The following is a 13,968-nucleotide window of genomic DNA, read 5'->3' as shown; positions in this document are numbered from 1 at the left end:
TTAAAAGAAAAAAAATTATTTATTTAAAATAAAGGTGATATCATCTCTATAATTAATTTTATTAGTAGCAATAGATCTAAAGCAAATTTTTCTAATAGCAAAAAGGTTAAGAGAATGAGCATAAAAGAGCTTATTAACTTAAAAAATGAGTTCTTGAATAAATTTTTAAAAGATTGCGTTGAGCAGGATGTTATAAAGCAGATTAGAAAGGTTCTTAAAGAGTTTAAAGAATAAATATATGGAGGAGATAATTTGTAGAAATTATTGTCAGCAAATGTCCAAAGCTCAATATGTACAACTTAAAGTACAGGGTAGAGTATGAATAGTACTATAAGTACCTCTAAAGGATACAGTAAAGCAAGCACAAATTATTAATAGGGAGCGAATATTTAAAATATTTAGTCAGAAGTAGATGCTGCAAACATATAATACAATACCTAATAAAGATTTCTATTGGTGGCGGCATGCGAAGAAATATAGAAGTTGCTCAAATATATTGTATAGCCTTACATAGTAATAAAATCATGCATAATGAATTTTGAAAGCAGCTAAAAAAGTGATCAAACTGAATTGGTGAACATTATTAAACAAGAATTTGCAAGCATTGAAAAACGTATAGTCCATGTTGTCAAGAATTATTCTGAAGTTCTCCCTATTAATATTTTAGATACTTTGGAAGATCTTTAAAAATATTATATTTAGCAAAAGGATGAATACATAGAAAAGAAGCTAGAAGACTTGGAGAAGCTTAAGCAAACTAGATATTTTCAAATTTAAGCTCCTTACATAGGATATCACTTAGTAGATGAAACTAGAGTTTCGTAATTATTTGAAAAAGCATCTATCTAAATTGAAAATTTAAAGATTTAGAGAGTCGGAACAGAATTTGTTCATCACTTCCAAAAATACTTGACAACCTATGTTTTTAATAAACTCCTTATGGATACAGATATCCTTTCAGGTGTTGTAGTCTGCATCAAGGATAATAAAAAGAAAAAAACTTATTTTTTCATTTAGTATTGTGATTTAAAAGTAGAAGAAATTGAATCAACTTCCTCTGTCGACTAGTAAATAGTAGTCACACTAAACAAATATGGATAAAAGTCTCCTGATTAGCCTGTCCCTACTAAGTAATTTATTTGATATAATATGGCTTTAAATATTTTATTTAAATACTCTCAATATAAGTACTTAAAAAGATAGAATTAGGTTAATTTTACAACAAAAAATAGAATTTTTGTAAATAAAATGATAAATTTGTAGAATAAGTTTTATTGCAGTGGCAATATTTGTTTCAAAAATAACAATTATAATTTTTTCTAGCTTTAGCTGGGACTAATAGAATTTTTCTTCTCTATTTAGCAATTTTATTTTTAGTTTACTTATTTATTTTTAATTTTGTAATAGAAATGTAGATATGAATAGCTTTTTTAAGCAGATTGCTGCTTCATTTTTAAGCTTAAGCTTTGAAAGTTTCATTCCTAACTACGGAATCTGCTCAGAAACTGGTAAAATTTATAGGCATTAACTAAACACTACTAATGAAGATCGTACAGCTCATGCTGGCATTAAGAATCCACTGTACTTTTTTAAGGATTTTTTCATGATGGAAAAGAAATCCAGCAAAGAGTTCTAACAATGTTTAAATTTAAAGTAGTGTAATATGGCTAACTTCTTAGAGGCTCTGACTTTACTGCATGAATTCTAAAAAACTGACTTTAAATTTGAATTTAAGAAGGGAAAAAAACTTTAGAGTTTGTATTTGAGCAAAGATCACATTAACTCTCTTTAGTCTATAGTTTAGGAATTTAGCAGAACTCTTGTCTGGCTTGAAGAAAGCGTGTTCCCAGTTAACGGCAAAGTCTGTTTATTACAAATAATGAATTAAATTTAACCTCTTGTAATAGAATTCTCAAATCGTATAATGAGTAAATCTATGCAAGAGCATTTAGGTTTTATGAAGAAAATATCAATAGAAGACTTTTTAATAAAAATATCTACTAAAAAGGCTTTAAAAAAGTATATTCAGTAAAATAAATCATTTGAAGATAATCGCTTCTTGAAAGAAGAATAAGTTACAGCAGGAGAATCAATTAGATCTGCCAGTTAAAGTGGTTAGATGCAAACTCCATAAGCTAGCAGTGGTGGAAATACAGGGTAATAAAGTTAAACTGGATAATAATAAAATTTAAATTCAGCAGGCACAAATCTACCAGCTTAAGGTAATTCAAGCAATGCAAGCACATTCTCAAATTATTCTAATTCTTCAACTTAATCTTAAAGCCATAGCTTAAATTAGTAACAAATTAATTAATCAGGAATATAAATAACATAGTATTTAATGGAATTAAATTTGTTAAATTTTCATAGAAAAGAGAGAAAAGTTATCCTTAAATATGCAGCTGAAAATCTATTATATCTGCCTATGATTTTAAGTCTTGAATACACTCAAGATTTAATCAAAAAATTTAACAAATCTTGGAGAAGTACATAACTTTGGTCTGATAATTATTAGTTTGTTTTTGATGAAATTGAGGATGATTCAGTTTTATTTTAAATTTAAAGTAAAATCTAATCTTAAAATAAAAGCATTTCCAATGTGGTGATACCACCAAATATTAATTAAAATTACAATAACTTATTTGCAACTCCAATAAAAAGAAAGTAATCTAATAAATTATCTTCAAATTACAATGATATTCCCTCTAACGAAAATATTTGTAGTAGCAGTCATCGCTTAAATGAATAAGAAAAGAACTCAGAAAGCTATGATAAATCATAAAGGGATGGCTCCAAACAACCATAGTAGTAAAAATAAATTTTTGAGAGTATTTTTGTTGAGCTACTTGGATTAGTATTTAATATGAATATAATGAGTATTTTAACAAGCTAAACATTCGCAAATTTGAAATACTTTGATGAATACAATTCTGATCATATTTATTTGATTAAAGCTTATTTCAAATTTCCATAGGTTAGAGGAGATAAAGGATATAAATTATCTGAGACTCTTTTAGAAAGATCAATTAAATTAAAAAAATATAAATTAGCTTGTTTACTCCTCAATTAAGGAGAAGGAGTTAATATTACTAAGGATATAATCTTTAACTATTTAAGCGAAGAAAAATTGTAGCCTCATTAATATAAAAAGGTGTTACAAAATAATATAAGGTAGATAAGCAGTGGAAATAAATGCGACTCTCCTATTGCTTAAAAATGTGAAGAGGATGCATACATTCTTTCTAAAGAAAGTAAAGAATACGATGAAGAAATTATATTAAAAATGGTTTAGGATAGAGAAGAATTTGATTAATAGCTTCAATAATTAGTTATTAAGCATCATGCATAGTGGTTAAATGAGTTTAATTGGGAAAAAATGTGGAGATAAGAATTTAATCCAGAAAACCACAAAAAGTTAAACGAGTAAAATATTGATGACAATGCTATCATTGTTTATACAAATGAATATGGAGTGAGATGTCTTCCTATGGAAATATGGACACAAATATTTGATTTTAAGAGAATTGATTCTAAAAAATCATCTTCAGAAAATAAAATTGAATTATCAAATAATAAAATTGATGAAGAGCAAGAATCAAGTGATGAAAATGCAGCAACAGCTAAATAAAAAGAAGGTAAAAGTGATACAATTGAAAAAAAATCTTCTCTTACAATAAATGATTAAAATCTTGAAATGCAATCCAACTTTTCAAAAGAAGTATTAAGAGGAGACTCTAATAAAGAATCTCCAAGAAGTTAATCTTAAGGTTCTTAAACTAACATCAGTGAAGAGGGTAGATAATCAAAGAAGTAATCTCCTAAATAAGAAAATGAAATAGCAATTCAAGAGATAAAAATTTAGCAATAGTAATCAGAGGATGAGTAAAAAAATAATGGATCACTTAATTAATCAAATGAAGACTTAGAAGGAAAAAAGAAGAAAAAATCTGAGGATTAAGACTAAGATTAAAACTTAAATTAAATTTAAGAAGATTAACAAGAAAATGAAAATAAAACTGAAATTCATGAAGAAAATGAAGAAAAAACAATTTCCAGAAAAGAAAGCCAAAATTAACCTTCCAGAAAATCCTCAAAGAGCTCAAAAATTGATAGCTAGTCTCACTCAGAATAAAAATCATGTAAAGACGTAGAAGAAAATAATGATAGCTAAAAATTAAATGAAGATTAGAATAATTAAGGAGGCTAAATCTAATCAGAAAATTAAGAAAGTTTATCATAGAAAAATGAATTATCTCCGAAAAATGAAATTGAAGATAATGAAAATAAACATGTGTATAAAAAATCTTTGAATTTAAATTTAGATGAAACAGAAGATGTGGGAAATGAAACTGTTAGACTATCTCCTTTGAATTCCTAGTTTAATATTTTAGAGAGTTTACAGGAAGGGATAAAATTGAATGGAATATTAGAGATGAAGAAATTCTCTTATTAAGATGAAAAAAATTATTTCATATCAAATTACTTACATTTATTGGAGAATTCTTCGGTTCAATTAAAGTATAGAAAGCTTGTCATTGTTCATTGCTAAAACTTAGATTTTTTGGTGGAAGAATGTCCCTAATATCCTGGTTTGGCTTACGCAGAAGATAGATTTATTAACTTTTTTAGTAGCCATATAAAGCCTAAAAGAATGTTAGTCAGAATAAATGATGTTGATTACACATTTACTTAAGTACTCCACAATTGTATTTCACTTTAAAATGCTATAAATCAAGGACTGTGTTACAATTTGGATAAATAAAGTATAGGAGAAAGTATCCTCTTGAATATTTTAATTGGTAAGTAGCATAATGGATTGGAAGATGAAATTCTTGAACCTAATCCAAATAACCCAAAAGAATATAGACTTGTCAATATTTCAGTATCCTAGCCGTTTTCTATGCAAATATTAAGATTTAATTCAGTAAACTATGCCATTAATAATAGAAATGTTATCTTTTGTTTAGATCAAATGAATGAAATTGTTGACTCCGCGCTTATAATGAAATATAGATAGATAAATCCTGATAAATTATTAGATGATTGGTTAAATGATTTGTATTTTTTCTAATAAAAAATAACCTAACAAAGAATAATTGTAAATAACCCTAGATTCATTATAAAATCCTAACAAAATTAAGAAGAGCTTAATGCTTAATAAAATATTTAAATGAATTAAGCCATTCTTTTCCAAAAGGGTATGATTAAAGAGCTTTACAATAGATTATCTAGATTTACTAAATATCTCAAGAAAATTCATTACGACGACCATTCTAGCTTACCTAAGTATCAAGATATATTTGAAGCAGTAAGTCCACATTTAGCTGATATGTATAAAAGGGTTAATGCCTAAAAAGATGTTTTATTACCGAATAGGTTTGAGTAGATCCTTTAAAATTTAGATAAAGTAAAGTCATTCGTAACTTGCGATATCCCTTCATTTTACTCTCATTTCACTTTGGAAAAAATCTATAACTATGAGTCTTTGGAAGAAGTCATCTCAACTTTCAAAAGTATAGGACCATTATCTTCCAAAGAGATAGTCAAACAATTATCTAAGCTTCAACGAAAGGATAATTTATAATGGGATGATATATTTTAAAATGTGAGTAAAAACTCTCAGATAAGGTATTAATTAATTAAATTTATTTATTTATTTTTAACTTCAATATTTTTATTTGTTGATATTTTATTTTAATAAATTTAATAAAGAACAATTATGATGAATGGGTATCTCGAAAATGATTGGAATGATAGCAGTATGGTTGAAAAGTTTATAAATTAGCTAACCGCCTTTTAGCAAAAACCTGTTGCAGAATTTAAGCATCTATTGTCAGATTTAATCTTTTATTCAAGTGACATCGTTTCTTGGAAGATGATAAGAAATTTAGGCCATGACCGTATTACTACTCTATCTCTCAAGGGGTGCACGAAAATAACTGATACTGATGTTGTAAAAATTTCAGAGAGCATGGTTAACTTGGTTTATTTAGATTTATCAAAAAATCAAAATATTATTAAGTTTAACCATTAAATAACTTCTAAGTATAATTAGAGTAAGCCTCTCTAATTCCCTTAATTAAAAACTCTTATCCTTGAGGAATGTGTCAATTTATGCATTTGTGATATTGAAGGTTAACACATTCAAAATATCAATTTGAATACTTGCATATAACTACAAAATTTAATGACTGCTACACCAAGCTTAAAAAGAATATGTCTTAAAACTTGTCCCTCTTTACTTGAAGAACATGCAATTCTTTATATAATTGAAGGCACAAATTGTATGATAGATGAATAAACAAGTGGTGGAGCTTTCAGATAAACTTTATTGGCTATGACTAGAAGCACGCATTCTAAATTAAGCACTTATAAAATTTATGTTTTGAGTATTTTTGGCCGCCTTTTTAATAAGGTATTTCATTAATTTTTAATCTTTCTTTGAATTTTATTTCTAAAAATATAAATTAAAAATAAAGATTAAAATTTTACAAGACTTGTATCCTTTAGTCTTTGCACTTAATAGAAGGGGTTTAAATAAAGCGGCTTAAAATAAAGAGTCAAGTAGCTTCTTTGGATTTTCTAAAAAAACTACAACAACTTCTGATTCTTTAATTAAAAACTGCAGAATGAGTGCAATTAATCTACTTCTTAAGAACTCAAATATTCGTGAGCTTAAATTTATGAATATTTGCGAGGAATTTAAAGACCAGAATGTTTCCTAGATTCTGGAAATACTATGTGAAAAATTTTAAGAATCAGCTCAATCTACAAATAAAAACGAGTTAGTTACTGATATAGATACAATTGACCTTTCAGATATTAAGCTATCAGAAAAAAATATGAAACATTTAGGAGAAATAATATCGCTTATTAAAACTACTTCTTCCCAAGGTTTGTCTATATTTATCTAAAACAGTTAAGAGACTTAGAGTAAAGGAATGAAATATTTCTGTTAGGTAAAAACACTTTATAATTTTATTTTTTATTCATTCTATACTTTGATAAATCAGGGTGCTTTGAAAAACGAAATAAACAAATTGGATATGAGCAAGAATAGATTTGGTGCAGAACAGATGGAAGAAATATGTTTGATGATAGAAGGAGTAAGCAGTGGCTAAAAATTAAACTAGCTATTTTTAAAAAATTGTAGAATAAACAATGATTTGCTAGCAAGATTAAGTTTAGCAATAAAGAAAAATGAAACTCTTAGACTCCTCGATTTAAGTGATAATTTATTCGATCACGAAGGTTTCAAAATATTTATGTAGAGTTTATACGATAATACTAACTTAACTAGCTTAGTGTTAGATGGAAACTCCTTGAGTGGTTAAGGTTTTTCATATATAAAGAAAGGAAGGTTTTTAAAGAAACTTCATTTGGAATAATGTTGGCTTGAAGAGTATGAAATCTAATAAATTTGTGAATTATTAAAGGAATAGCAATAACTTAATTATATTGATTTAAGTTTTAACAAATTTAATATAAAGAGTACTTAGCACTTAGTTTCTAGTATTAAAAAATCGAATTGCCTTAAAGAATTAGTAATCAAAAAGATATTTGATGAAGAAGAAAGTATTCAAAATGCTTCACATATTTCTGAAATCTTAGTTAATAATACATCTTTATAGACATTAGATATTAGTGGTAATTCAATAGGAAATGATGGATTAATTCAATTTGGTAAAGCCTTGTAATAAAATTCTGTTTTAAGAGTATTACTTATTAATGATGATTGCAATTTTGGTCTTAGAGGTATTGCAAATCTTGCTGAGTTAATTTAATATAATAACACTTTATAGGTAACTTTTTCATCATTAAATATAGCACTTAGTTTTATTTATCTTAATACCAAAAAAAGGTGTTAGAAATATAAGGAATAGAGAACAACTAAGAGAGTAAGTTGGAAGGATTCTAAGCTGCTTGGGAAATGGTTAAATAAAAATTGCATAGAAATAACTTGCTGCGTTTGTCTAAATTTTCTTCAAAAAAAATTAACTCTCTTCAAATGCCATACCAAAAAAAAGGAAATATTTCTCCTACACATAAATCTTTAGATCAATCTTCTTTCTTTATGGGTGGAGAAAAGTTAGATTCTACAAGAATTAAAGGAACATCTGATCATTATAGATTAGGTTTGAGTATAGATGGAGGTGGTATGAGAGGTATTATACCTGGTTGTATTATACAATACCTATGTCAAAGTAATTGAAATTATATTAAGAATAAATACTATTGTATATATTAAATAATAAAAAGATACAAAGAGAGAAGTTCATGAGATATTTGATGTGCTTGGAGGTACTTCTATTGGAGGAATTCTTGCATTGGCATTAGTTTGTAAAATATTTAAATTTACTCACTTTTTAGTAAAACTTAATATTAAAAGGTACAATTGATGGTAAAAATCCAGTGGCAAGAGGTAGTGACCTTCCTTCTTTCTTTGAAGACAATGGCACCTAGATATTTAACTCCTCAAAAATGGTTGCCCTTTGGAATAATTTAAGAGATAAAAGCAAATATGACCCTGCTGGAATAGAATCTATTTTGAAAAAATACTTTTAAAATTGTAAACTTTCAGATGTTATTAAAGGAACTAGTGTAATAACAACTGCTATGAAGAGAGAAAATATTCAAGGTAATTTTTATTTATTAATATATAATTTAATTAATCTATTTATTATACATAAATAAATATCTTTTAATTAAGGTAAAAATATGGCTAAGATTTTTAGATCTAAGGAAGCTATGTTTTCAGATGATAAAAACTTTTATGTCAGAGACATAGCTAGAGCAACATCTGCAGCACCTACCTATTTCCCTTCAGCTGAAATCAAAAGTATAAATGGAGTTAAAAAATATTCGTTGATTGATGGAGCTTTGGGGTAGAATAATCCTTCGAAATTAGTTTTAGATGACATCAAAACTGAAGCCTTAAATAGTGGAAACGAGAAAAACTTTTTCCTATTATCTTTAAGTACCGGAACGCCTATAACTACCTAATAAATATCATAAAATGCTGGTATTTTTAATCTCGTACCTATTATTAATAGTTTAGGTGAAGGTGCCCTTGCTTTCTTAGATAGAGATATTGAAAAGAGTGCAGACGGATAGTATTTAAGAATAAATCCTGATATTCCAATAAAAAAACATGAAGCAGAACTTGATAATACTGATCCAAAAATAATAGAAATATATAAGCAATGTGGCTATAATTGTGCAGAAAAGTTTTTAAGTTAAGATTTAAAATATGGTCCATTTAATGACTAGAATCTGCTAGATTGGTTAGCTGAGAATACAGCTAGAAAGAAAGACACTTATATTTGAATTATAAAGAAAAAAACCTATTTCAAATAAATATTTTAAATAATATTTCTTCTAAATTTTAACTTTAAATTTATATCTTTAACAAAAATACATAAAATAAATAACCTAAATATATAGATAGATTCATACAAATATACATTAATTAATAAGTATCAAAATTTAATTATTAATGTTTAAGACAATTACTCAACTCAAATATTTTAAAATTAATTTCATTTAAGCATTCATAATATTTTTTAATTATTTATTCAATTTAAATTCACAAAAAAAAAATAAATTTTTTTTAATTAATTAATAGATTTCTTTACTTTTGCAAAAAATAAAAAATTTGTAATTTTTTTAATTTATTTATTGTTTGATAAGATAGATAATTCAATATAATTTGAAAAATCACATTAAAAAAATTAAACTAAAGATAGATTGGTTAGCTGAGAATACAGCTAGAAAGAAAGAGACCAATATTTGAATTATAAAGAAAAAAACCGATTTCAAATAAATATTTTAAATAATATTTCTTCTAAATTTTAACTTTAAATTTATATCTTTAACAAAAATACATAAATAAATAAAGCAAACAAACAGCCTAAATATATTAATTCTTACAAATATACATTAATTAATAAGTATCAATATTTAATTATTAATGTTTAAGACAATTACTCAACTCAAATATTTTAAAACTAATTTCATTTAAGTACTCATAATATTTTTTAATTATTTATTCAATTTAAATTCGCAAAAAAAAAAAATTAAATTTTAATTAATTAATTCATAGATTTTTACTTTTGCAAAAAATAAAAATTTTGTAATTTTATTTAATTATTTATTGTTTGATAAGATAGATAATTCAATATAATTTGAAAACTCACATTAAAAAAATTGAACTAAAGATAGATGATAGAAAATATTAATAAAACGGAAATAATTATTTTGGTAAATTTAGCTAATTTATTTGCTTATCACTCTAAATTGAAATTGAAACAGATTGGAGTATTTAAGTGAAGCTTAAAGAGAAAAGTTTTATGTATGTTTTAATATTTTAGACTCAACATTAACACTATTTGTCTTAAGTTTACTTAACAGGTGCATCTTAGTTAGTACTTAACTATATTGTTCCTCCTGCAGTAGTGCATTTGCTATTATCTTGATTATAAAATTAAAATATTTCAAAAATAAAAACATATATTTCTTCAAATAATACTACTAGCTGCGCCTTTAATTCCCAAATCCATATCAGTTTGATCAGATTTTTCACTTCCTTATAAAAGTTAAGCTAAATTTTTGAAAACATCATTTATATTATTTCCTTCCTTAGCAGAAACTTCACTGAATATTAAATTTTGTTATTTTGCAAATTGCTATCCATCCACAGTTTAAACAGCTCTAATTAAATATACACATATTGGTTAAATTATTTAATTATTAAATAGAGTTACCTTTAATCAGGTAAATCTAATTTATTTGCCAATAAAACTATCAAAACGCCATCTCCTCTTTCTTCTCTTACGTAATCTAACCATTTGTTTACACTTGCAAATGAAGCTTAGTCTATTGATTAAAAATTAATCTTAAAATTGACCAATATTATAATAGTTCGTTTTATATACTTGTTATATCATAGACAATTATAGCTGCATCAGAATCTCTGATATATGAGGGTATTAAACTTCTAAAACGTTCTTAACCAGCAGTATCCCATAATTATAATCTGATTGTTTTATTATCTAAATGAAGTGTTTTTGCAACGAAGTCGATACCAACTGTAGGCTAAGTTATAAAATAAAAGAATTAATCTTATTCATTTGCTGTTTATAATAATGTATCAATATAATCCTTAAGTAAGTTTGTTTATTAAGAGCTTATGTCAATTAAATATTTAAAAAATGTTTAAATATCAAAATATTGCAGCTTACTTATTGCGTTCCCTAAAATGAGTCGTTTATAAATCTATTGATGATTGAAGTTTTTCCAACAGACTAATCTCCAATAAAAACTAATTTATATTTTTTAACTTATTTTGTTATGCTTTAATCTTGCATTTCTATTTCTATCTGCTTAATATTTTTGATGGACTTATTCCTATTATTTAAGGTTTTAATTTCCTTAGTTTTAGATTTTTTACTTTTAATTAATTTATATATCAACGACCATAAATATTAATATTGTTTTATCAATATTTTTTCCTTTAAATAATTAATCATTCAATCATTTATTGATTCATTCATTCATTCCTTTTATTGTGTTAATAGACCAATACTTTATTCAATCTATACTTTTAAATTCTTATCTATAACTTTTTCAACTCTCTAAAAGCTGATATTAAACAACTACTATTTTAACTCATATATATTATTAATTATTCGTTAAAATAAATAAAAACTTGTTTGTTTTTTGAGATAGTAATATTTGTTTGCTTTTAAAAGTACTCATTCATATTATAAAATGTTTAAAATTTAAAAAAAATAAATTAAATATTTTAATTTAAAAATTTGATAATTATATTATAAATTAAAAATTAATAATCAATATTTTTTATTTTAAGGGTTATCCTTAGTAATACCTTAAAGATAATCAATAAATACTGGAATTAAAAATTTTTTAATAAAGCTTGTTCGAAATAAATATTACAGCTTGCTTTAATTTCAGTAAAATTTTGAATTTACTTTTAGAAAGATGACTTAATATTTTTTTGGTGTAAAATCTATCTATTAAAAGACTATTCAATTAATTAGTTTGATATTCTCGTTTTAAATTATTTTATTGCTATTTTTCAAAATTCAATTTTATTTATTTTTATATTTTTTTGGGATAGATTTTTTAGTTTAATTGATAATTTCAATAAAATGATATTTTTAATTTTTAATAAATTAATGGATGATTTGTTTTATTTTTAATCAAATACTAAATAATCATTATTTGAAATAATTACAAAAAGAATTACAATAATTCATACAATAAAAGCTCTGATTATTATTTTTTTAATAAAATTTAGCGCGGAAATTTTAGTTTATTGAATTCGATGGGTACTATCAGAATTTATGTTGATTAACTCTATATTAGATTTTAATAGTATCAAATCTTTTAATTCGATAGTATAAATAAAAAACTTATATATACAAATAAAGATATTAATAATAACTTTGACAAACATTTTTACAAAAAATAAAAAATAAGTTAAATAAACACAACAATAATCTTTAAAAATGTCAACTGACTAAGAAAAGATAATAAAATAAGTATTAGATTCAATAGCAGAGCAATAGGGAGATAGTAGAGATGATGAAGTTTATGTGATAGAAATAATGTCATTACGCTTTGAGAAATTTGATAATCGAATTAAGTAGAAGATTGAAAGATTTACATCTCTTTAAATGCTAACAATCAACGATTGCCTTATCTCTGATTTAACTAACTTCCCTCATGTTCCTTCTTTGATTAGATTAGACTTGGTCTTTAATAAAATTACTGGAGACTAGCTTTAATATTTGAGAGGATCAAGACATTTACAAACTTTAATGCTTGGTGCAAATTAAATTGAAGAGATCGAAGACTTGAAGAGACTCGGTTAGATGAGAGAATTAATTCAACTAGATTTATTGAATAATCCAGTTGTTAATACAAATAATTATAGAAATTTAGTTTTTAATTTGTTTCCTTCTTTGGTAATATTAGACACTTTAGATAAAAATGGAATTGATTAAGAAAAAGCAGCTCTTGATATTTCTGCTTCAAGAGTGCCTGATAACTTATTTGATAAATCTAAGCCTGTATAAAATGTTTCCAAATAAGTAGTTAAAAATGCTAAAGCTACTTAAAATAATCTTTTCAGTTCTACACAAAAAGTAGCTTAAGTTAAATAAATTCCCAAAATTGTACCTGCAAAAGTATCTAAGCCTTCTCAAGCATCAGTTTAAGACAACAAATCTAATGTAGTTTAAGCAAAAGTTACTGCTGCTGTAAGTGTTGGTAGAAAAGCACCTGCATCAAGAAATGGTGGAGTACCATCAAAAGCTGGAAAAGGCAAAATGAATGCTTTTTCAAAGTAGTCTACATCTCAAAAAAGTGGTTTAGTATTTCCTTGTGGAAGACTTAGAAGATACTTGAAACAGGCTTGCAAACAATTTAGAGTTTCTTCAAGCTGTAACATTTACTTAGCTGGTGTTCTTGAATACTTAGCAGCAGAAGTCTTAGAAACTGCAGGAAATATAGCAAAAAACAATAGGCTAAGTAGAATTAACCCAGTTCATATAAGAGAAGCTTTTAGAAACGATGCTGAGTTAAACTAATTTGTAAATGGTACTATTATAGCTGAAGGAGGAAGCACAAGTACTAATTTTGTCCTTCCAATTATTAATAAATCCAAAAAATGATTAAAAAAAAAATTCAAGTTAAATAAAATATAAAAATAAAAATAATCACTAAATAATTTATCAATATAAAATAATTTAAAAATAAATATAGTTTATAATATTAATAAATAAATAAATAAATAAAATAATCATTAACATTATTTTCATTTTATTGTCATTTTATTTCCAAATTTAAGTCCTAAAGTTTATTGTAATATCAATGAGATTTCTTTAAAATTTTAAAAATTCGAAAATTTAATGATCAGAATATAGTAAGTTTAGAGAAATTAAT

General features: G+C 25.0%; 3 protein-coding genes across 3 annotated transcripts; 2 read left to right on the top strand and 1 right to left on the bottom strand. All coding sequences in view use genetic code 6, as the record gives it.

Moving 5' to 3' along the window:
- Positions 1-114: 114 nt before the first annotated feature.
- Positions 115-9,327, top strand: TTHERM_01079220 (patatin-like phospholipase family protein; the record flags this gene model as incomplete). Its single annotated transcript, XM_001025690.1, has 9 exons — positions 115-1,130; positions 1,408-5,628; positions 5,713-6,415; positions 6,480-6,959; positions 7,014-7,802; positions 7,862-8,204; positions 8,260-8,340; positions 8,390-8,638; positions 8,711-9,327. The coding sequence occupies 9 exons, from the start codon at positions 115-117 to the stop codon at positions 9,325-9,327; spliced, it is 8,499 nt and encodes a 2,832-aa protein (XP_001025690.1).
- Positions 9,328-10,372: 1,045 nt separating this feature from the next.
- On the bottom strand, positions 10,373-11,468 carry TTHERM_01079210 (Rab-family small GTPase; the record flags this gene model as incomplete). The annotated part of the gene is made up of 5 exons (XM_001025689.4): positions 11,241-11,468; positions 10,935-11,094; positions 10,764-10,875; positions 10,529-10,710; positions 10,373-10,470 (listed from the first exon to the last, which is right to left on the bottom strand). The coding sequence occupies exons 1-5, from the start codon at positions 11,364-11,366 to the stop codon at positions 10,373-10,375; spliced, it is 678 nt and encodes a 225-aa protein (XP_001025689.3). The 5' UTR covers positions 11,367-11,468.
- An 880-nt stretch (positions 11,469-12,348) lies between these two features.
- Positions 12,349-13,926, top strand: TTHERM_01079200 (histone H2A). The gene has a single exon (XM_001025688.2). The coding sequence runs from the start codon at positions 12,366-12,368 to the stop codon at positions 13,695-13,697; it is 1,332 nt and encodes a 443-aa protein (XP_001025688.2). The 5' UTR covers positions 12,349-12,365; the 3' UTR covers positions 13,698-13,926.
- Positions 13,927-13,968: the final 42 nt, after the last annotated feature.

The sequence above is a fragment of the Tetrahymena thermophila genome (assembly GCF_000189635.1).
Source record: "Tetrahymena thermophila SB210 genomic scaffold scf_8254185, whole genome shotgun sequence".
NCBI classification, from domain to species: domain Eukaryota; phylum Ciliophora; class Oligohymenophorea; order Hymenostomatida; family Tetrahymenidae; genus Tetrahymena; species Tetrahymena thermophila.
This window is presented reverse-complemented; position numbering and strand designations above follow the sequence as displayed.